At 38.5% G+C, this 25,477-nt stretch overlaps 1 protein-coding gene across 1 annotated transcript; it reads left to right on the top strand.

Moving 5' to 3' along the window:
• Positions 1 to 2,182: 2,182 nt before the first annotated feature.
• On the top strand, positions 2,183 to 25,127 carry LOC104458255 (mitochondrial 10-formyltetrahydrofolate dehydrogenase). Its single transcript, XM_010084766.1, has 20 exons — positions 2,183 to 2,356; positions 3,193 to 3,294; positions 4,859 to 4,948; positions 5,991 to 6,125; positions 6,524 to 6,649; positions 8,450 to 8,541; positions 9,423 to 9,570; positions 10,309 to 10,428; positions 11,522 to 11,649; positions 15,770 to 15,920; positions 16,625 to 16,695; positions 16,797 to 16,902; positions 17,275 to 17,362; positions 18,107 to 18,200; positions 18,461 to 18,557; positions 20,041 to 20,139; positions 20,874 to 21,039; positions 22,308 to 22,413; positions 23,579 to 23,778; positions 24,818 to 25,127. Exons 1-20 carry the CDS (start codon positions 2,183 to 2,185, stop codon positions 24,871 to 24,873), a joined length of 2,349 nt encoding a protein of 782 aa, XP_010083068.1. The 3' UTR covers positions 24,874 to 25,127.
• Positions 25,128 to 25,477: the final 350 nt, after the last annotated feature.

Below are 25,477 nucleotides of genomic sequence, written 5' to 3' on the forward strand. Positions count from 1 at the left end.
GAAGGGGGCCTACAGGAGAGATGGGGGGGGACTTTTTATAAGAGCATGCAGTGACAGGATGAGGGGTAATGGATTTAAATTGGAAGAGGGCAGATTTAGACTTAAAGAGGAGATCCTTTACTGTGGGGGTGGTGAGACACTGGAACAGGTTGCCCAGGGAAGCTGTGGGTGCCCCATCCCTGGAGGTGTTCAAGGCCAGGCTGGATGAGGCTTTGAGCAACCTGGGCTAGTGGGAGGTGTCCCTGGCAGCGGAGATGGAACTAGATGATCTTTAAGGTACCTTCCAACCTAAACTATTCTATGATTCTATGAAATATGCTAGCAGTGTATTAAGCTATTAAAGATGTGCAAAGGTGAATGAGGAACGATTACTCATTCTTAATCAAAAGTTAGGGGGCAGCCAACAAAGAAATCAGGTAGTAGGATCTGACTAAATAAAGGAAGTACTTTTACTCCATACAGTCTGCTATTAAAATGTGGAACTGCATATCTAGAGAGCTCCAGAAGGATGCTTTCATGGAGGAAAAGTTCATCAAGATCTCTTCTACAGGAATATAGAATTCCACAAGAAATTCAGGAAGTTCCTGAAGTGACAGTTTCCAGAAACAGGAACATATCCCAGTGGTGTATCACCAAGTTTTGCTCTGTTTTGCATATTCCTTCTGTAAGCGTCTGCTCCTGCCCTTCTCAGGTAAAGGCCATTGTCCTAAGACCTTTAAACTAAACTAGGATTTGGCCTTGGCTGACTATTCTTATGTTTCACCCTTGCACCCCTTGCTCTCATCACAAGTTCTTAAATGTGGCTACAGCCCCAGTGCTGATCAAAGCCTTTCCCCCACAGTGTGACTGAGAAAACCTGTGGGAATTAGGTATGGCTAATGGGGCACCAGGTACAAAAAAGAGCCCTGGGCCTCTGAGGGTTCCCCACTCCATCCTTTACAGCCTCTTTCAGCTACTGCCACTTTGTTATCAGGAGCCATCTATGGAGGGAGCTGGTGGACAGAGGAGAGGGCACACAGGAGTTCTCATTCTGTCACCTCTTCAGCATCAGGGACATTTGCCTGTGGTACTGTCTTCTCCTCCAGTGCTATGCTGAGGACATCCACTTCTCACCAGGAATTTTTACATAATATAAAACAGAAGAAATGCTGCTTAAATGTGTGAAAGATCTGATATGGACTAGCCAAACTTCTGTAAGCTTTTATTTTTGTTATACCTGCCAGCTTTACCAGTTGTCTTTGGAGCTTGTCCCTTGTCCTGTGTGAATGTGTGCCTTACTTCTTGTATTAAAGTGGTTTTCAGTTCTTACAATTAGTAGGGAATTTTCATGTGTGTAAGTCAGACCTCAGATGATCCTTTCACAACATGGACTGCCAAGAAAATACTTACATGAGATATGTCTTACTGAAAATGCATTGGTGTTTGCATGCAGACAAATGGCTAAAAGCATGCAGGAAAGACATATCTCTCAATTTCTGGCTGCTCCCTTAAACACACTTCTGTTTGATCTTCCATCATTCTGAGGCATATGCAGCTCCAAAGGAGATCTGGAAGATCTAAGTTGAGTGAAGTTCCCTTCAGATTGAGGGGCAGATCCTGGATTGATATAAATCAGCTTAGGTCTATTGTAAGCAGCGCTATGTTCATGCACAGCAGCTGAGAAGCTGGCTGGATGCAAATTCCCTTAATAGCTTTTCCTTAAACAGTTGCATATCCATCATTTTCCACTCTGAGCCTGGCTCTTTTTCAGCTGTGCGACAACTGTGCTTCCCTTGCCAACCTACAGACAAGTCGGGAGGCTTAGCTAATTACAGTAAATAACCATGAATTATTAAGATAATATGCTGTCTAGATGCTTCGTCTTTCAAATTATGTCATAACTATTGCACAACTTTTGCTCTGTGTCACTTACTGCTAATAATACTTTAAAAATAATTATTGCAATGAACTGTTTGATAGATATCCTGGATTCAGTTGCAGCATTTCTTATGTCACTTTGTGGAAACCACCTATCAACAGTGTCAAAACTGTGGGTTCCTGACTATGAAATTAACAATGAAACTATTATTAAAGATGGTTAGGATTTTATTTTCTATCTACCTAAAGTAAATGAATGTGTATTAGATGGGATGATATCCCTGACTACTTGCATGCTGTCTGTATTTACTGTAAGGCTTTTTTTATGTCCAGGACTTTAATTCAAGGAGACAAGAAAGCAGGATTTACTATTTTTTGGGCTGATGATGGTTTGGACACCGGACCGATCCTTCTGCAGCGAGAATGTGATGTTGGCCACAATGATACTGTGGATGACCTGTATAACCGGTTTCTCTTCCCAGAAGGAATAAAGGCTATGGTATGTTTAGCTGTACTAAATATCAACATTTTAAGAGAAAAAGTAAAACATCTGCTGGAGTTTGAAAGTAAAGGAAATAAAGACAAAATGCGTGCATTTGGAGAGACAGAGGTTGCAGTGCTTAGCCAAATCCTAGAGTTCAGTGGAGCTGTGCTGCTTCATGACAGCTGAGGAGGTGGTCTCAGAATATTTGTTGCTGGCAGCGGGCAGAGCATATCCTGTTTCCACAGAAGGCAAAAAGTTGGATTTGTCTGGAATGTAGTCATTCCACAGAATGTTTTAACAAGGTGAAATTTTTTACAGGCTCAGAGAGAACAGTAACTTAGGGGTGAGGCTGAAAAAAAAAGAGTGATGGTGTTGTAAAAGTTCAAAGCCCTGGTGGATTGGCTTTGGATTTTGTATGCTTGTCCTTTCTTTTGTTTCGATTTAAAATGAAAAAAAAAAGAAAATGCATAAAAATACTCAGCATGGATTGTCAGAGAATTTTTTTTCTCTCTCTATTTAAATGCAGAGAAATAACTTTTTGGAGAAAGAAAAAGGAAAGAGTTGAATGCAAACATACAGAGCCACATTCTGGTCCTGCAGACTTTAGGCAGCTGCTATATGTTCAGTGACTAAGTACTCCCCTCAAATTTCTGAGGTTATTTCTTTTGTCAGAGAAGTTTAAGCATATATGTATATCAGTGCAGCATTGGTCATCTAGATTTTGGAAATTCTAGGTTTCAAAAATAAACCAGTTCCCCTCATGGCAGAAAGTCTTTTTCTGTTATTCAGAAGTATGACTGAGGAAAAAAGATGAACCACGCTAACATTAAATCTGTTACTTTTTCACTCAGGTGGAAGCTGTACATCTAATTGCTGATGGTAAGGCCCCTCGTATACCTCAGCCTGAAGAAGGGGCAACATATGAAGGGATCCAGAAAAAGGAAAATGCAGAGGTAGTGTTAAATAACAGTTTTGTGCATATCACTAGAAAAGTTGTTATTAACTCGGATTCCAATAGTAATGATATCAAGTTAACATGAATTTAACTCAGCTGTTTCCCCACCTCTTATTTTTGGGATGACTCCAAGGATGCATGTAATGGAGCCTCAGGTTAAGTTCCTATTCCCTTTCAGCAGTTACATATATTTAGAAACTTGATGTCCTGCTTGCGATCATCTACACACAGCTAGATGGCAGCTGCACCTTCAGTAGATTCTTAATATGTTACCATACTTTCAAATGCAGCGTTGAATGGAGATAGCTCTCTTTGTTTACCAACAGTCCATACTAAATTCTCTACCAGAAATAGATTTGGTGTTAGGAAAAGCAAGTGTTGGCACCTTTCCTGTTGGCACTACAGGAAAAAAAATATAGGTCATGTAAACAAAAAACAGATTAAAAAGTGGTCTAAACACTCATACAAGAATTATATTACATTGTATAAGCACCTGCACTGCGTTAGCTGGATCTTCTTTGTGGTTGGGAACATCACCATAAAATGGGAGTGAATTCTGCCTGTAATACCTTGTTTTCCTTTTCTAGACCTGTGCAGAAGGTTTTATTTTTTTAAAAAGTAAAAATGATTCCAACAATTTCAGTCACTTGTCCATGGTGAACGTAGTCCTTTCCACCTGAAATATTGTAGGTGATGCTTTTCATCATATTTTAATTCCTGGCTTACCTTAGAAACAAATAGCTTTGCATAAGGATATTTTTATTTATCCCTTTAATGTAATATATATGGAGCTTCCCTAGAGTGAACGAGCTTAACCTCCCTGCTGTAAATCTATTCCCATTGGCTTATAACTTGCTTCTAAATATTCTTTGTGCTTAAACAAAGAAGGATGCTGAGTACCTGAATTTTGTTATTTAATAGCTGTTCTGATACTTTAATTTATTTTGTACATATATTCACAATACTGCAAAGATAAAGGAACACATTTTCACTGATATTATGTATTAAATATACATGACATTCTTAACAAGACATTATTTCCTTTTTCCTCAAAGTCTTGCAGGAATTGCAAGTTGTAGTAGGGATTCCATTTATTAAACTATTTATAAAGGGTTAGTAAATTATTAGAGAGTATTTTAATAAAATTTGTAGACTTATTCAAGAACTGAGGATCCAAGAAATAAATAGATACCCCAGACATACTTATTTAGATTTATACTGTACTTATTAAGTTTGTTAATCATAATATTAATTGTTTATGAATGAAAAACCTAGTAGCAAGAGTTATGTTTTCATTATATTAGTGTGAGAAGGAGAATCTATAAAAAATATAGGCCATAGAGAACACAGAAGTCCTAAGACCATCGCATTTGATAGATCTTTGATGATCAACCATCTAGAAGTCACTGATCTTTCTTTATTAGGCCAGACTCTTTCTGTGTTCTTAAATAAAACAACAGTAGAAAGAGAAGGAAAATTTATACTTACTATGTAGGAAAACCTTACTAACTTGATTTATACCTAGACAGTGAAGAATTAGCTGGTGTGTCTTTATTTCCTAGATTTCCTGGGACCAACCTGCAGCAGCTTTGCACAATTGGATTCGAGGGCATGATAAAGTGCCTGGAGCATGGGCAACAATAGATGGCCAGGTATGCTCTGAAAACCAGATGAATATTCTTTTTCTGTACCCTCTTTTTGATCTCACAGGTACAGGTGAATACAGGTGAGAGTTACATTGGAGTATCTCTCTGTTGACCATATGTTTTGTATGTATCTAGAACAGGCACCTAAACAAATGTATAGAACACCGTAGTTAAGTTTGGGTTTTTTTTTTTTATGATAGATCCATTTAATTTAAGGACAGATGAGAGCAATATCTGAGAAAAAAATGGGCATGCTACAAAGCAATAAGAAGGGTAGAAGCAGACTGTGCCAGTCATCTTGGGAAGTAGGCATGCAATACAATATAGTGCAACTCATGCTGTATAGTGGGCAACATCACAGTATTAACAGCAAAATGAAACTCTGTGAGCTACTGAAATAACAAAGGCAGTTTTATTTTAAAGAGATTTGTGCCTAGATCATTTGCAGAAGTAAAGATATCTCATTTTAACCAAAAGCAACTGCTTGCTTTCAATGTATTGAAAGTACTATACATTTGATCCACATTGTACTTGCATAAAATATTTTAAAAATCACATTATCTTTCCTGGCTGTGATGTCCAGATTTTGTTACTTAACTACTAGCCATCTGCTGGTAGCCTGCTCCAAAAGCCTTATTTTGCCCTAATGTCCAGGAATTGTTGCTGATTTGAGAGCCCAGAAAGAAGAGCCCAAATGTGAGGCAGTGTTCAGCGTTGCCAGCTTGGGAGCAGAGCAGGACTCCACCAGTCACAGCCAGGCTTCTGCCGCTCTCTCACTCTGAGCATACACTGACAGAAGCTGCTTCCCTTTCCGCACTGGTTCTGACATGCACATTATTATAGCTAAGCAGCTTTGCAGGTTTAGGCAGCTTGCAAAGTTTTACATGTCCTGGGTTGTAAAAATACAGAAATAATGTAACATGTTTTCCATGTGTAGGTACTTATGTTTTATTTATATTACATTAAAGCTTCAAAACAGTATAATTTCATTATTAGGATTTTAGAACATGTTTAGAATCTGTGCACTTATAATTCTGTTTGATTTTAGGCAGTTACTTTTTATGGGTCATCATTACTTGATGCTTCAGTGCCTGCTGGGCAAGAGCTGGCAATAAAAGGTGCTTCAAGACCTGGACTTGTAACCAAGAATGGTCTAGTCATTTTTGGTAATGATGGGAAGATGGTAAGTGCTCACCTTGGCAAACAGGAGCATGGCTGGAATAACTTTAGCAAGAAGTGCAAGTATTGTGGAATTGTCAAGCTATATAAATGCAGCTCCTAATGACAGACAACTAATTTGCTTGGAGATTATCAATCCTCTACCATCCTATAGAGAAGACATTAATGTTTTGCTTCTCACTCAATCCATATTAATTTCCAATATGGATTAAAATGTGGTAATACTGGGAGAGAATCTGAAAGACAGGTAGGAGTGGCCTGTGTTAAATTACCTGCATGATAGCAGCTTTCCTGCAAGCCATTTATGTGACCACTTAAATAAACATACTAGTGCCTAAAACCTCTTCAGACAAGGATGTATTACCTTCCAGATAATTTAAAATCATGCCTTCTAATTTGCAGGTACTGGTGAGAAATCTGCAGTTTGAGGATGGAAAAATGATCCCTGCATCTAAATACTTCTCTGCTGATGAAACGACTGCCCTGGAACTTACAGAAGAGGAGAAAAAGATGGCAGAAGATATTAGGGTAATTCAATGAACTGCTTTAGCAGGATATATTACTTCAGGCAAAAGCATTACATACTTCTCATTATAGGCAAGGCATATCTTTTATTCAGCCCTGCAAATTGTTTTTGATAAAATGTACTCAAAGAGCATGGGGTTGAATGTTTAGTTATTGACATTAATTCAGGTGGAAGTGGGAATTCACTATTTACACATAACTCTAGAAAGTTTTCTTTCAGATACAAGTGATACAAAGACAGTGATTGCAGGGTCAGTTACGGTAAATATTTATGAATGATGAAGGTGGGAGTGAGGAAAAACAGAGGGACCTTCGTCTCACAACAGTGAGGTTTTCAACACTGACAGACAGTTCCAAGGTCCTTACTTCACTGTGGTGTTGTTACTCACTAGGATGTGCTTAAAGTGGTTGCTGCAGATTAAGGACACCGGGCAAACTGGACAGCAAGTTGAGCCGCATGTGGCTGCTCACTTTCCCCTCCCTCTGGTGAGATGGGGGTGGAGCATTGGAAGAAACAAAAGGAAGAACCCCGTCAGTTGAGATAACGATAAGTTTAATAATATAACACAACAAAAAGAGAATAACAACAACAATAATATCAATAGGAATACACAATGCAACTGCTCACCATGCAGAACCTGATGCTTAGCCCCCTCCCGAGCAGCAAAGACTCCCACCTCTCCTGGCTACCTCCCCCGCGTATCCCCAGCATGACCTCAGCATCCGATGCAATATCCCCTTGGCTAGTTTGGGTCAGCTACTCTGGCTGTGCCCCCTCCCAGCTCCTGTGAACATTAACCCTATCCCAGCTGAACCCAGGACAGTGGTCTGGATGAACAAGCTCCAGGGAGTCTTAGAAGAGCAGTCTGAAAGACAAAAGCAGCAGTTTTCTCCCTGTACCTGTGTGCACTGTCTCTCTTCTGCCACAACCACACACAAGGGGGTAGGTGGCAGAGGGATGCAGCAATGAGGCAGCTGGAGCGAAAAGCTCTCATAGCCAGAGAGGCAATTTGCTGCTCTCTCATGTAATCCATTCCTCTGTAGTGTCTGTCAGGGGCTTAGCTGAAAGCCACATTTGTAAGTAAATTTTTGTGCCAGAGCAACTGAATCACAGATGTCTTCCCTTCTGCTAGCTCTGCTACAGGGTCAGTAACTTTTGGCACAGATCAGGCAGCTTGATGCATTAATATTTTAAACTGCTGCTTCAGGATTACCTTCAACTTGCTTGCCAGCAACCTAAATGCTGCCTGGAGCTATTGACTGATTGAGATAATACCAAAAAGAAATATAAACTCTTCAGTTTATGACACTACCTGCTAACTCTGAAACCTAATTATAATTAATTGAAATATCACATTACCAGTTATTTCACTATTCGTGTTAGTGGAAATCTCCATCTCATGCATGCAGCTTAAACTACTTCTCAGCTCTGCCCAGGTGCCAGAAATACCAAGAGTCTTTCCTTTGCTGACTCCCTGTAATGCAATGGGAAGTTATTATTTGGAAGATAAAGACCTTAAAAAAATGGGCCATAAAATTATTATCATTGTACCGTTCAGGTTTCTTGCTTGATTATCACGTACAAAATAATATTTTTGAAAAGCTACTTATGCTGAAGATTTCATTGGCTAACATCAGGTCTCTAGAAAGTTATAAACCCTCTTAAAATAATTTTCTGTTTTAGAATCCTTTGGAATAATACACACTGTAGATACAGATACCATAGAAAATACTGTTTAATAAATCCTTCTTGCAATTACAGGATTATTCATTATTGCCTCCATTGTTTTTATGTATTGCTAGGCTATTTGGAAGGGAATTTTGACCAATGTCGCTGTAATTGAGGATTCCACAGACTTCTTCAAATCTGGAGCATCCTCTATGCATGTTGTCAGGTAAAAAAAAATTAAAATAACAAAATTTTGAATCAAAAGTTAATGGAAGGAAAGTTCTCATGGTGCTTTTAAATCAGGGTTGATCAAATAGTGTTAAAAATATTTTTCCCCTGTGTTTTCCACTACTCTAACTATTCCCTTTCCTACCTTTGAAAATGTGGTAGGGTTCTTGTCCCAAAATCAGGACGTATTAATGTAATCCTGCTATTTCTACTCAAGCAGAATTTCCCTCAACTTCAGGGACATCAGCCACAAGGGGGAGCAGGGTGATCTTCAAACCTGTCTGCATGCAGTGACAGGTATCTGGAGACCAGGGGGCTGATTGGAAAGCTGAACAAAGAACTCCCCAGAGGGAAAGTGGAACCTTTCACAGAAAGACTTGAGCCCATGCCTACAGGTGCACTGAGTTCATGCTGTGTTGGGTCGCCTCAGTTACCTTCTTTTTGCAACTCAGATATCGCAGGCCATAATGCAAGACCAGCATTTCAGATTTATTTTTTTTTAATAACCTGATTATTGTCCTTATGACTTACCGGTCTCATAGAGCACTGAATGTCCTCCATATATTGGCTAGAATAGTCCCATATACTCTTTATCAATCAATAAATGCTGTTTGTGATTTATTTCCAAAAGTTTACCTAAAAATATTCCAGAAACTGGCATACTCTTTTCCATAACACCCTCAATTAAACCAACAGATTTCAGTAAAATGCACAACTTCTGTGCCACTGTTGTCTGAGGAACACACACACACACACACACATGTTCACGTGCATACAAACTGGTGCCCAGTTTTGACCCCTTTTGACCTTCTAGTGATTCAGTTATCTGAATAATTCTTTCATTTGTAATTAAACTTGTTCTTTCTTCAAAATCTCCAGAATGCTAGAAGAGATCAAACAGAAATATAGTGGACTTCAACTACAGAATGAAGATGTATATATGGCCACTAAGTTTGCAGACTTTATTCAAGTGGCTGTCAGAAAAATCAGAGGAGAAGACAAAGAAGAGGAGTTAGTCATTGATTATGTAAGACCTTTTATTTTGCCTTTATTGCTTATTCTTTCTTGGTTTTTTGGGGGGAAGGTAGACGATACATTTTATTAGACTGCTTGATGCAGTAGGAAAAGCAAATGAATATTTGGTCATACAAACTCTTTGTTAATTTTTTTTTTCGGCTTTTATATATTTGCAATTTAGAATGGAAGTATAGATGTAATATCACTTAGAGTGTACCAGAAACCAGGAGATCAAGAACATGCAGTAGAGTAGATTACACACAGGCAGATATTCCTACCTCCCTTGTACTCTCCTGCCTCCTGCCTGTATGCTTCAGTCAGAATTGTTCTAGACCTTCTGCTTTCCTGAGGCAAACAGTGCTAGATTTTTCTCCTAAGAGTCTGTTCGAAAACTTTGTATGAAAGGAGGATTGCATGTTTCTTAAGTCATGAAGCAAGCCAGGATTTATTGAATTTGGGAACCAGGCATTTGATTGAAGTCCACTAGGACCAGCCTTAACTAGGGTTTGAACAGAATGATCCAATGATAAGAAATACAGAAATCTGCTTAATTATCTCCAAGTATGGTCATTGCTGTTCAGGAAGAATATGATTTCCACTTCATTTTACTCTTTTGTCCGCTTTTAACAGTGATATACATTGTAAAATGTGGCTGGATGTTGGCTGTAGATATCAAAAGCTTGTTAAGCTACATTGAAATTTTAGTTATTAAAACTTTAAATTAATTTATTGCTTATTTCACTCATAGGTTTCAAAAAATGTGAACAACATGACTGTGAATATGCCATACCAGTGTTTCATAAATGGACAATTTATACATGCTGATGATGGAAAAACATATGACACTATAAATCCGGCAGATGGATCAGTAAGTACTTTCTAAATATGATCAATACCAGTTTATTTCCATTTCTTTATCTCTTAAAAAATCTAAACCTCTAACTGAATATTGCCAGTTTCAAAACCATACTGCACACCTTAAACAACCCCTAGAAATAAGTTCAAATTTCAGTTTACTTCCCAGTCTGTATATTTTATAGTTTTGCATTTCAGTCAAGCTGCACAGTAAAAATAACCTACTTCCACTTCAATTATTATGTCAGTTTCCATACCCAGACATATGTGTTACCTTGATTTAATTCTTGTTTAGCTTTGCAAACAAAAATTGCTATAGTTTAGTTGCTGAAGAAGTATTTATTTTAGGATATTTTATGTATTTCAAGTCAGTCATCAACTTCACTTTTTATTTTACTTTTTTTCCAAATCTGGTGTCTTAGGGCAAGTGTAATTTTTACATGTCACTTTAAATTCCCACTAAGAAAAATTACTCTTTGACTAGGAAAATATATGCAGTTGCACTTCAGTCCTGTACTATTGAATCTTGGTTGAGTAACTCATAATTATGAATTATTCTGCTGAAATCAATACCACATATTTCACTATCAGCAGAAGTCAAACTCTGGTACTTTTACTGAAACTCATTATGGAATTGAATAAAAGTCATAACAATTCTGTGTTAAAATTTATAATATGTGTGTATTCATAGAACACAATCATCATAAAATACTACGTGTATATGGTGCCTTATAGTAACAGAAACTCCATTCCTGAGAAATGGAACATGCAGGAGTCATTTTAGCATGTTTAGATATTAGGTCATAATACCATATATAAAGACGTCCAACTTTTGTAGTATCACATTGATTTTACATCTGGAAAGAGAGAGTGAAATCAAGTGGGACAATACACCTTGATGTAAAAAAGATGAGTCCCTGCAGCATCCTCCAAATTCTGCCACCTCAATTATTTCTGAACTTTTTGGAGCCTGACTCACTCATGCCAGCTGCTGGGATTGAGGATATTAAGTATTTGCGTATACCCAGTCAAGAAGTTTAGGAGGAAGGAGTAACACTTAATCCAAGCATTTTAGTTTGAGCTAACACAATGCCACCTTTGGACAGATAATAGCCAGTGTATCTTCTGCTTCATTGGCTGATGTTGACAAGGCAGTGGCAGCAGCAAAGGAGGCATTTGAAAATGGTGAATGGGGAAGAATGAATGCGAGGGAAAGGGGGCGACTCATGTACAGGTATGTGAAAAGCAGCTAGTGTTTGTTTTGTTTTCTTAAATCTTACTGTTTTGTTCTTCTGAAGAATTGTTGCATACATTTTCTGAATATGATGGATATTCATAATCCCACTGTCAGAGGAACCAGACTAGCCATTTTTTCATCCCCTAATTTACTTCAGTGTACTGGCCTCAGGTCTTAGCTGGCTAACCTTTCTCGTGGCAGAGAAAAATCTTGTGATCTCTCACTGCTACAATTTTTTTACAATTATTTATAAATGGAAACAAAGAATTTGAGGAAAAGGTCTTCTAAATACTTGACGGCTCCATTTATTCTATATGCTTTTTGTTGCTAGGATTGAAAATTTGCTCGTGAAGTCCAAATCCTTCTGTATAAATGAGGCTAAGTTTTACAGGCAGAGTCTACCTAGGTTAGGTAGGCAGAGACTTTTGACCTTGCTAAGCCTGCCTGCATCTGTGCTCCTTACAGCAAACATACAGACACATTGCCACTAACTTTGAAATACACTGTAACTGACGCTAGATATTCCAGGATCATATCCCAGCATACTTCTCACCTGGCTAAAGACCCACTTTAGGAGATCATAGAATCATAGAATGGTTTGGGTTGGAAGGTACCTTAAAGATCATCTAGTTCCAACCCCCCTGCCATGGGGAGGGACACCTTCCACTAGACCAGGTTGCTCAAAGCCTCATCCAGCCTGGCCTTGAACACCTCCAGGGATGGGGCATCCACAGCTTCCCTGGGCAACCTGTTCCAGTGCCTCATCACCCTCACAGTAAAACATTTCTTGCTAATATCTAATCTAAATCTACCCTCTTTCAGCTTAAAACTGTTATCCCTCATCCTATCACTGCACTCCCTGACCAAAAGTCCCTCCCCATCTCTCCTGTAGCCCCCTTTAGTTACTAGAAGGCTGCTATAAGGTGTCCCTGGAGCCTTCTCTTCTCCAGGCTGAACAGCCCCAACTGTCTCAGCCTGTCCTCATACGATGGTCCTCTGACCATCTTCGTGGTCCTCCACCAGACCCACTACAATAGGTCCATGTCCTTCCTGTGCTGAGGACTCCAGAGCTAGATGCTGAGATGTGATGCGTAGAAACACTCTAAGCTGAATCCCACATTTATCTGAGACACTTGCATCTCAGTATTTCTTGTTTGTACCTGTTTCACCGTGTCAACCCTAGATAATGCCTTGTTCTTTGTCTGTGTTGTTATTGTTTCAGAAGATAAACAGAGGTTATGCTGAGTGAATGGTATTTTAGTGGTGGTTTCTGATCCTTGAAGGGCAAGAGGTGGCCTTGGAAGGATGACGATACTAGCTACGTATTTTGAGGGCAGTACTGGAGGCAGCTCATAAAAGCCCAGTTACTATGGACTCTCCGTATGCAGTGTGATGCTTCTGGTGCCTTACAGCAAGCTCAGGGAGAACAGTCTTGCAAACTTGGGATGACTAGAGGCTCCAGAGCTTCCCTATAAAGAAAGCCTCTTTTGTGGAGGTACATGAAGAGTTTTCGCTGCTCTTTCTTTTCCAGGACATAAAAATGAGTAAGTAGAGTGAAGATGAGTAAAGAAGCAGATTGCTACTCCTGATTGCCACAGGTCCATATTTAGCTAATGTGATGATGGCAAATTAATAGTCAGCACAGAGGACTAGGAAAATTCTGTCCCTATTCAGTAGATGGAGAGCTTAGTTACTGTGTTTGACATAGCAGCTGGCTTTACAGAAGTTAGGATCTTGAACAGAGCAGAAACTTCCTGCCCCAAGGAACTCATGAAGGAGTAGGTCCTGTATATCAAACACCTTTCTTCTGCAGGGTGTCGTCTGTAGGCTCATCAACATTACTATTGGACGTCCTGGCCAAGTCAATGATGCTGAGGAGACTGCATATTTATCTATAGGGAAGAGAAGGAAATTTTTTCAGCTTCAGAAAATACAATCTTCAATAGTGTGCTCATACCCACTGCTATACTAAGCCTTTATTGCACTGTGCCAGGAGGTTGTCCCTGGACATCAGAATAGACAGCAGAAGAGGGATCAATTACAAGGTGAGCAGCTGCAGGATGGTAGCAGGCTATGTATTTGGATAGCAAGAGAGTCTGGCAGTTTGGTTGGATGCAGGGGTAGCGTCACTACCCTTCCTTTTATTTTTGCACACTGCTCTCTGCAAAACTTCTGTGAGGATTTGGAAACTGAAGATCCAGCTGATTCAGAGGTTTGGAATATGTAACTAGAAGATGATCCTGTCCTCACAAGGCTGGGCTTAGCCTAGCAAGACAGTAAGGAGCAGGAAATCCATTGCATTTCTGTGCTCTGTTAGCTAAGGAAGAGGAACATGAGGAAATGTAATGCTGCACTTAGGAAACACGGGTCTGTGTCCTCTGCAGTGTATGCAGCAGATCATTTGTTGTCACATTAATATAACTAATTTTTACTTTATTGAATGCCTTGAATGTAAATTCCCCTCCCCTCTTTTACCATATCCATATGGACCAAGTAGATGTAATTAGAAATAAACTGTTAAAAAATGCCACGTTTTGTAAGACATTGCAGGTATCTTGGCAAAAGAGAATGAAACTAAGTCTGAAAATTCTGCTTGTCTTGTAGAACAAAAAGGCCTGCAGAACTGTAAAAAAAGTTGAGTAATCATCACAACAGAAAATGGGCGAGTCTGAACTTATATTAAAATTAAATACGGTCGATCACTTAAATTTTTCACAAGTGTGCACATATTCAAAGCATGTACAAACGTGAGTTTGATTTGTATGAGGAACACAGAGCATTCGAGACCCCAAGTTAACTCTGCCCCAAAGAGAAACTTTTAGGCAGATGGAAAATTCAACTCCCCTACACTGCATAGATTATTCCTGGATTAAACTGCTCTCTGCTTAGGCTACTGGTCAAACTAGAGTTTTTGAGTGCTGAACTAGGGGGAAGGTTTGTACCATTAAAGCCCCTAGCTCCACTGCTTTGTCTTAAGGAATCATTAATAGAAGATACTAGGCATGCATTAAACAGAACTTTCTCTTTTGTCCCTGACATGCCGTATCCATTCTTTTACACACTACTGCTGATACCCTGACCTGTAGCTGGGTCTCTGAGATACAGTTAAAACAAGTATTAAAGAGCATTTCCCCACATCTCTACAAATGCAGAGAAGAATTTACACAATGGAAAAATAGGTTTCACATCCAGTTTTGAATACTCTTTAAGGATCAAAAATGCACTTAGCTAAGCTCTTAAAATCACATGGGAGCATTGATTAAATGTCTGAGTATCAAAACACAGACAGAAGCTTAAGAGAAACATTGATGTATTTGTTTCACTGCCATGTGAGAGATCTAAGATGTGAATATAAAAATTCATTCAGGCAAACAGACCCTTCTGCCTGAGCAGGGGACCACTAAAATTACAAGTGCTCCTCCTAAGTATAGGTGTCTGTCTGTGTAGATGCAATTTTGAGACAATCTGATATTAACTCAATAATATTTACCACAATCTTCCTTACACTTCACTGTGCTGTTTCATAAATCTAACAGATGGAGAACTTGAGGCCCAAGGAGACCACAGAACAGATTTTCAAATGTACCAAGACACATAAAATTCAGTTTGCGTTACAGGTTAGGAGGTCTGTCTTTGGACAACTGGGTGCCTTTGAAGCATGGAACACTTCAGTATTTTAGTCCAAGTTTAGACAAAGAACAGCATTATGAACATAGGCTTCCCAAGTGAAGACTCTGAATAGTCCTTCTTGGTACTTTTGATTACTTGATGTTTCTTATGTTGTTGTGTATTTGCTTTTGACTTACTGGTCTGATTTTCTATAATTGGCTCCTTGTAGTACAAAGTAGTAGTATTTTATTTACAAAACCATAACTGAACAACAAGATAAGTTTTCACTGTTCATGTCTTCATCCAGTGTCTACTACAGCCAATGTGAAGACATTTCCAGACTTTAACAGGCAATTGCTCAAGCATCTGCTGATATTAAGGAGTAGTGGCTTCAGTGCTCCACCTCCAAATTCAGTGGGAGTGCAATTTTAATTACAGTTCTTTGCCATACCAAATGTCATTTTAGGCTATGTCTCTTTGATGTGGATTTGTAATGTTTTTATTAAAGACTTGCAGACCTGATGGAAGAACATCAAGAAGAGTTAGCAACAATAGAATCTATTGACTCAGGAGCTGTCTACACTTTAGCTTTGAAAACCCATGTTGGAATGTCTGTGCAAACATTCAGATACTTCGCTGGATGGTGTGATAAAATTCAGGTAAGTGAATATGTAAAGGAAATAATCAATGGTAGTGCTCCTCTACACTTTTTTTTTCCCCTGACACAGTGCCAAAAAGCAGTGTTAGCAACAGTAATCAAGGAATCAAAAAATAAAGCAAAATTAGAATTTTACCTAAAATGGGTATCCCTGGCAACACAAAAGGACAATCTGATTGGAGAATATGGATTTAGAATGTGACTCTAAATTTCTAAGAAATCAGTTGAGGTGTCACAGTGGATATGCATGCTTAGCTCTTGATTGTTCATGGAGCAGAATGTCGTTGTGGTCATCACGTAGGTAAGTGCACAGACTTATGTGCTATGTTACATTCTGACCAAGGCTGGTGAGTTTGCTTGGTGGCACAGCATGTGGCACAGATTCAAGAGCATTTCCTCAAGTATCTTTAAGATCTGCAGTCAATAATATGATTCAGCTTTTTGTTATCCATCAAACTCTCACTTTATGTTCTTCCATACTTTTGTTATCTATGCTTTTACTTCATCCAACTGAAAAACAGTTGACTACAACATCCATAGTAGGAAATCATACAGTAGAAGCATCCCTGCCCCTTTCTCTGATGCAAAAATGCTTCTGGTTTTGAAGCCTACTCTGTGGCTTTCCAAAACATACTTATATGGCAAATATATTTGTAATAAAAATTATTAAACAGTACTGAAGTTTGTCCCTCCTCTGTTTTCTAGGGTGCTACAATTCCAATTAACCAGGCCCGGCCAAACCATAATCTAACATTCACCAAGAAAGAGCCAATAGGGTAAGTATCACTTTTTTCTTCTTAGGGACAGCCTTGACATACAGAAAAGCCATTCAAAAGCTGCCATCAAAAATGTAATCTTTCCCTGTTTTTCCCCTAAGTGTCTGTGCAATTGTTATCCCCTGGAATTACCCACTGATGATGCTTGCATGGAAGAGCGCAGCATGCTTGGCTGCAGGCAACACACTCGTACTCAAGCCAGCCCAGGTAAAAACAGAAAGGAATGTACAGATGGCTCAGGCCCTCCGCTATTTTTTTCATGCAAATAATTCAGGCAATCTAGCAGATTTCACCCATAGGTTGACATGTTATTTATAGCCACAGTTTGACCATGTCATATGTTTTAAAGTGCATGTATAATAATACAAATTGCCATGATGATACAAGGTACTGATTGTCTTCAATTCTACTCTCATTTTCAAGAATGAATTCTTTTCTGCAAGAAGCCATCACTTTTAATTTGTCAATACTGTGAGTAAGAAGGTGAATATTGTATCCAAATTAAGATGTATTGAACGTAAAAAATAACATTGTGCATTTAATTAAAGTAGGAGACCTAATCTAAATGTTTCTATTTAGGTCACACCTCTGACTTCCCTGAAGTTCGCAGAACTCTCAGCTAAAGCTGGATTCCCTAAAGGCGTTATAAACATTCTGCCTGGTTCAGGTATAATTTAAACTAAGGATTTTTCTGGGAAGAGTAGGTCATGCTAAAACTGGTTAGCTAGCATTTTACCTTCTCAAAGATCTATTACATGAGTGCCTGCATCTTCATTGGTAGTAGGCTTGCATCTATGTTATACAGTGATTTCACATATTTCCAGAACAGAACTGGAAAAATCTGTATGTCACCTGGCTCTAGCTAGTGGTAAGAGCTTTCAGCCTACGCCCTTTACAAGTTTACACAAATAGCATGAACACTGAAAAAAAAGATGTATTACAGAGAAACATGTTTCACTTGATTGTAAAACTTCATTTTTCCTCCTAACCTTATCATCACTTGTGAGTATTTAAATGTGACTGTGAGACCTAGAGCAAGCTGGTAGGATGCGTATTGGTCACTATGGGTAAGTCATGGTCCACACCATATTACTGGATGTCACTGTTTTCCTCTTTCCCCTAAGGAAGAAAAGTGACAAACTGTACGGGGCAGGCTCTGTTACAAATTAGATTATTCCACCTACAGTGGAATGTTAGGAAGTTCTTTAGTCCAGACTGATGAGGAAATTTGGAGACACTAATGTGATCCAAGTTAACTAATATGAGAATTTTCATAGTCATATGAATAAAGCTGTAAATATAAATAAGGATATGATATATTGTCAGCTATTTCTGTGTTACGGTGCTGCTGTTGGAGTAGTAAAAGTTGCCTGTGTACTGTCCGATTAAGCTGTTTTCCTCACCCTGACAGGTGGCTTAGTGGGACAGCACCTGGCTGAGCATCCAGATGTTCGCAAAGTGGGATTCACTGGTTCAACACCAACTGGTAAACAGATCATGAAGAGGTACTCTCAGCAAAAGATTTGTAAATAAACACTGCTTAATCTAGTTCTGAAGTATCTTATTAGCTATATTGTGCATGAAATTAGCTATATTGTGCATAGAAAAGCACAACTATGTATGGTTGTTTACATTTGTATAGAATTCTACTCAGTCACTATTGAAAAACAGAGGTTTATACATTTTCACTAGATATGACTGAACGGAAATAATGAAATAAACTGTTTAAAAGTTGTTTTTATATGATTATTTATATTTTTTGCAGTGCAGCCACTAATCTGAAGAAAGTTTCTCTTGAACTTGGTGGCAAATCACCGTTGATCATATTCAGTGACTGTGAACTTGACAGAGCTGTAAAAATGGTAATGTTACTTCAAAGTAAAATATATTCAAAGCTTTTGTGATGCATTCTCACAGTATTGCAATATTCTTCATGACTTGCCACAAACTGCAGTAGGGAGCCCTTGCATGAGAAATCATGCAATCTGTTAGAAAACAGATTCTTTTTCTACAGGATATTTCTTTATGCCAGCACAATTAAAACGTTCATGCTGCACCAAAAAGGAAGGAATCAGTCCTGCAAGAAATATACATTAGAAAATACAAGACAAAGAAACAGCTGTAAAGTATTTTCACTAGCTAAGTTAACACATTAAAATTGATTTGTCAAAATTTGATACTCAAAAAAAAGTGCTTAAAAAATAAAAGCCTGAAAGTGAGTTAAAATATATGTTGAGCTCCCTATTGCCATATAGTTCTTCTTAATTTATCATCAATCATCATAATCCACCTTCCCAACCAGCCATAATGTGTTTAAAGTTCATAAATAAGATATGCAGATGAGAAATCAGTGGATTTAAGGAGTTTATTTCCTGCTCAGGTAATCTGATTAATCAAATTACAGCAGCTGCTGCTTGCTCACTAAGATGCAAACAAAGGTCTTCCACACTGTACTTCCCCAAAGTGCCAATTCTGTGAATTCTCTAAGCCAGCAGAAGCAGCTACTGCTGCCAGGAGGAAACTGTTATTCACTTTCCCCATTCTTGGAGTCTCTTTTGGCAGGACAAGAGCCTGAGTGGCTGCACAGTGAAGTATATGTGGAAAATAATAAAAGCTGAAACTTTGCAATCAGGGCACTGCTTGGCCCCACCACTGTTCTCAACTGTGGAAGTGAGAGGGTGATGGAGAGGTTGGCCTGAGCTATACCTGGCCTTGATAGCTTTAAATTCTTTGGAAACAATGCTTTTTTGCCACAGACTTGACATTAGCACACGAACCGGGTCATAACTACTAATGCCAGGACCCTGGGCCTTTGCAGCTGCCAGGAGACTACTTCTGAGCAAGTTTATTTATCCTGCTCTTCCCCTACCTCTCTACCCCCCTGCAAAAACAATGGCAGGTATCAGCCCTTGGTAAATAAAAAGGAACAAACTGCATGGAGTCTGGATCCACACTCTTGAAATAGAAGGTTCTCTGCAGATTAGAGTTAGGCAATGTTCACCCAGTTACAGGCAACTTTCGACACAAGCAGTACGTCTCAGTGGATTAGCAGTTTTATATTCACTGGTTGTGCTGCCAGCCTTCTTCTCTGTGATGCTGCAGTGGGTGTTTCTGTGGAATGCTGATGGAAATGGAAAACAGTGCTAATGGGTTCATCCTGACCCATTTGTCTCCATGAAAGTGTGTTTGCCAGTTAAAGATTTTCTAGTTGCATTGATGATGCCCTTTTACATAAAGCATTATGGTTTGAGGGTCACAAACAGAATGCAACTCAAGGGAACAGAATGAAAGGGATACTGAACAAAAGATGTATATAAATATTAACGGTTTTTTTTCCCTGATCAGGGTATGGGAGCAGTATATTTCAACAAAGGAGAAAACTGCATTGCAGCTGGCAGGCTGTTTGTGGAAGAATCAATCCATGATGAATTTGTTAGAAAAGTGGTAAGAGATATTCAAGGACTGAAGTTTAAGCAGATACTTTACTATGGTACAAAGATCCACTCGCTTTGCAGACACTCCCATTTCTTCTTCTTTTCAGTTTTTGAAATTCTCATTATTGCTTATGATAGGGAATGCTGCTTTTCGGGAACCCCTTACAGGGTTAAAAGAAAGGCACTGAAGGGAGATATTTTAATCAGTAACGCACAGATAAGTGACACTGAAATAGATAATTGTATCTTCAGTACAGATATTTGACTAGGAAAGAAAGATTACAAAAATTACTGAATTTAGGTCAACGTGATTAAAGTCTGCTGTGAAATTTAGAAAAAATGCATATTGGAAGCGTAGCTAGAATAATACAAAGGTCATTATTAAAAATCCAGTAGTCACCACCTTATACCACTGGATAATTCATTTATTTAGATCAAGGATAGGAGATCACGGTCATAACTCATCTACCACTGGTAAAAGCTAACATTTTGCATGCCTGTTTTAATAGCAGAAGAGAATGAATGCATGAAAACACCATCAAAAACTTTCCAAAGTAACCAGAGATTTTCAAAGATAAGACAAAGCCTTATTTCAGCAAGGAAGGAGCATTCCACTTTCTAAGAATCCAGCCCTTTCTTAGAGCCTAACTTCATAGCACAAAAAAATTAAGCATCCTGAATCACTGGTCACTTTAACAACTATTTGCTATGTTATGTAACTTCATTTATTTGGGTAACCCATAGGTGGAAGAAATAAAAAAGATGAAAATTGGTGACCCACTTGATAGATCTACAGATCATGGTCCACAAAATCATAAGGCACATTTGGAAAAGCTGCTGCAATATTGTGAAACTGGAGTAAAAGAAGGAGCCACTCTAGTGTACGGAGGAAGACAAGTACGTAGACCAGGTAAAACACTGTTCAGAGGTCTTTGGAACTTTTACACTTTAAACAAAAGCTGTCATGATTGTCTTTGCTGCATTATGTGAAGTAGCAAAATCACGGAAACTGTACCAGGTTAAGCCCAAGATACCACTTGAGAACAGAGCTTTCAAGTCTCATATTAAGAGAAGCTGTGCAACTGAAGCCTAACATGAATCAGAATCTAGTCTGTACGGGAATCTTTTACTCATTTATTCTTGTTGTTTGTGAGGCATTGAGGCTTTTTTTGCAACACCCTTGAAATGTGAAGAGCCATAAGTATAATTATATCCATTTAGATCACACTAACACCAAAGGTGACTGAGGAAACTACTAGCAGAGTTTGCATAAGGTATTATTGCCAAAAGCTTTTTTTGCTGTATAGACAATATGTATGCTAAGTTTAGTGGGCAGGCATGAAAGCAACATTTTCTCATGGACACCTGTCCTTTATCAATAATGAAGGAGAAACATTTGCATCAGTTTCAAAACATAATTATTGCATCCCTAAATAAAATGAAAGTGGAAATTCATAACTACACAAAATCAGTGTAACAAAACTAAATGGGAAATCTTATGGAAGGGGGCAGCATTTATATAAAATCTCTGAAGCTGATTTTACCCCCCTCAAACTGGAATACACTCACTCACCAAGATGTAGGTGACCAGGATTGCTTGTGTATAACACCAGGACAGTTCTTGATCAGCAATGATGAGCTAGCTTTTGGACAGGTCTCTACACCCTTCAGAAATGAACGGTCATTAGGAGGTGGTCCTTTGCCTCAGAATTTTCTTTACTTCAGCATCCATTACGTCTTAGGCAAAGTTGTTGCCCATCACATGTTTTTCCTAGTTTGGAATATAGAGATCTTTATGGCTACAGTCTATCTTCTTGTTGGATAACAAGAAAAACAGTGGCCTCTGCCACATGCTGTAACCTTTCCTGCTGTCAAGAGTGGAGGGTCTTCCCCTGAGGAGTCACCTGGGCTGTGGCATGCAGACCTTCTGGCCTGGCAGGGAACAGCGCATGTTGTTGTTCTGATCAATACAGGCCAATCTTTTAACCTTTCTTCTGCTGTTTCTCTGGTGCTTACACACATGCATCTCTATTCATATTTCATTCAGTCAACCTTCATATTTTCTGTTTGAAGTCTCAACATATCTATGACCTCAAAGTATGGAAAAGAGACGGCCTGGACACTACAAACCATGAAGCACTTTTGCCATGCTTAAATGATGCTCTATCCTCTGTTTAGGTTTCTTCATGGAACCCACTGTTTTCACAGATGTTGAAGACCATATGTATATAGCCCAGGAAGAGTCCTTTGGTCCTGTGATGGTGATTTCTAAATTTAAAAATGGGTATGTTCTCCTCTGGTCACTCTTAGAAACGTTCTCATTTTCACTCTAAGTGTAGAAATTACAGTGTACGAAGTATGAGTTTGTTAAGTCTTCTAAGACCAGTCCGAATCCATAGATCCTCTCCCAGATAAATTCTGAGAAAGTACCCTTTTTAGTAAGGGGTATTCTGCTCCATGTTGATACAGAACTAATTTTCCCAGCATTAGTCTTGTGAGACAGGATAGAATGCAACCATAAGGTGCCAGTTCTTAAGTAAGACTTAGTGATAACATTTTTACTGAACTTGATGTGGTAATTGCAACAGCTTGATCAAATTACAAAATGTGTATTTTTTCCAGTGGAATTGCTTATTTTTTCTCTTTGTCACAGAAGACCTCATAGCATTGTTGTGCATTGAGTAACATTGCCATGTTACTGTTGCAAATTAAAATCCCTCTGCATATTTTGTAGACTGCCAGTTTTAATAGCTTTCATTCCAAATCATAGGAATTACACACAGATGAGATTAAAACCCTATATAGAAACTTCATATAACTATTTCCACTAGGTTTCGTTGTCTGCAGTTTGATAACGCAGTTAAGAACCAGCCACACAGATAACACTTCACATCTATAAATTTTGTATGGTGCTAAGGGACTGTACTGAGGTTTTTTTAAGCTTTAAATTATTATGGATTTTTGAAGCTATATGCGGACGAGATACAAACTGAAAATAGCACTCTGGACATGGCCTGAAAAGTTGTGTCTCAACAGAAGTTTGTGTTTCAGCACTTATTCTCCGTTAACTTATAAAGCAGGGCCAAAATTTTAGCAAACTGATTCATAATTTGCTGCCAAGCTCTGCTTTACAAGTATTTTTGTATTTCTCTAATCTGCAAGCTGTACTGTAGTTGTGCAAAGCTGGTACACATAGTGCAAGTTTTCCTTTGACATTTCGTAGTGTAGATCTGAACTACTGAAATGTAAGGTTACAAGCTTTAGAAATTTGAAGCAAGGGTATGAATTTCCACAAAACTGTCAGATTGACACACAGTCCTTAATAAATTGTCTTTTTAAAAGCTAACTGGAGAAGAGCACAGGAAAAGGTGCTTCAGTGACACTGAAAGTGGAAGGTTGCTAGCACTTATTTTACCTTCTTGCAATTAAATAATTTCTTTCCCCTGTAGGGATGTCGATGGAGTGCTGCGACGGGCAAATACCACAGAATATGGTTTAGCTTCAGGAGTTTTCACAAAAGACATAAGCAAAGCTCTCTACATCAGTGAAAAGCTAGAAGCTGGAACAGTTTTTATTAACACATATAACAAAACTGATGTGGCAGCACCATTTGGTGGATTTAAACAGTCTGGCTTTGGGAAAGATTTAGGTAAGTTGTTCTCTCCCTCCCTCATCTAACAGTCCAAATCAATGAAAAAACAACCTTACCTGTGTACAGTTTATCTAGTAAAACATGAGCTATGGATTCATTTCCTGTATCTCCCACATTCTTCCAATTACAGTAATCTAATTCCTCTCCCATCTCTGCAATATTCCCACCTCAATACCTACAGTTCAGCCGTTCCTGTACATTTGCTAAATAATGCTACAGCATGCAGAATATTCCTTGCCAACTCCTCTCAGAGCAGTCAAATTAGATATTGTCCACAGCTGTATACAGGCTACAAAATGCTGTCAAGCAGCAAAGGTACGGGACAAAATCTTTCCTTTCCCTCCCTCAGAAAAAAACCACTAACTTAGGTTTCATCTCTAAACTCATAAGAGCATGGAAAATTTTTTATGCCTTAAAATGTCATCAAAATTTGCTGGCAGCCACAGAGAAAGATGCATTAAAAAAATCTTTTCTTTTCAAAACCAGTTTTAAAGAAAGTGAAGCCTAATCTGTCAAATAAGCTTCACAAATCTGAATAGATTGAGCCTCGTGGCAAAGAAAAATGAAAGAAAAAAATTTTCAGTGACACGGCAGATTTTTGCCTTTGGAATTTCTACCAAGTATCAGATATTTCCCAAAACCAAAATGAGTAATAGTACCAGTAAAAAAAAAAAGGTTACCAATTTTTATACAGCTTCTTTACCTAGAAACTTTAATATATGCAAACCAAAGTTTGTAAATTCAACTACGAGCCCCCAGTGGCCGTCTAGAGACTGCCGCTGCTTCAGTCCTGCCCAGGTGGCTGCTTGTTAAATTCCAGCTCCTTTTTCTTTCCAGTCTGTTGGGTTTGGCCTCTTTTCGTCAAACCAGTTCTGTAAATCCCAGTGGGAGGGTAAGTTAATTAGTTTCCACTGTTCCTTAAGGACTCAAATATTGGCTAAAGCATTTTAAATTTTTTCCTAATAATACAGTTACAGTCTGACAACATTCTCTCATTTAGCTGCTATTCTAACTGATGGATATTGTGCTCATACAGGTGAAGAAGCTCTTCATGAATATCTCAGAACCAAGGCTATCACTGTGGAATATTAAAGTAACAGCTTCACTTGGAAAGTAAACCTTTGTCAGAGTTTGAACCTTAATGACTCCATGAAACACTTAATACCATGCCCACGATTGCTGTCTGCAGTGCTACAACTAAAAAAAAGTACAAACCAAAACACCCATTCCGTAGATCAGTTTCTATAAATAAGGTCCAAATTTTAGTCTGACAGATAAAAACATTTGGAAATTAACCTGAAGTTATTTAAATTATGCAGCAGCAGCAGCAATTGTTAGCACAATCCTCTCAAAAACCCAAGAACATGGTTTAGTTTTTTACGTACAACTGAAGAATGAGTTCTCACTTGCCTACTTCTTAGTTGTGCGAACATAACGTTTACACAATCATTTTAAATCCTTAGTCATTAGGCTTCTCTTAAAGTTGAACTGAAATATACTGATTATGCCATTTTTGCTATAAACCAGTTCAAGTTTTGCAGTAGCAATTAAACATTCTGCTCTGGTGATTCTTCAGCAGTACAGAAAACCTTTGTGCCATAAGAAGTAAATCAATGCAAGAAAGTGCACTTACTATGATCTTTGTATAGTACATACAGAGTTCAACATTGGTGTTAAACTATGCATATCAAGCTAA

The sequence above is a fragment of the Pterocles gutturalis genome, unplaced genomic scaffold, assembly GCF_000699245.1.
Source record: "Pterocles gutturalis isolate BGI_N339 unplaced genomic scaffold, ASM69924v1 scaffold11595, whole genome shotgun sequence".
Lineage (NCBI taxonomy): Eukaryota > Metazoa > Chordata > Aves > Pterocliformes > Pteroclidae > Pterocles > Pterocles gutturalis.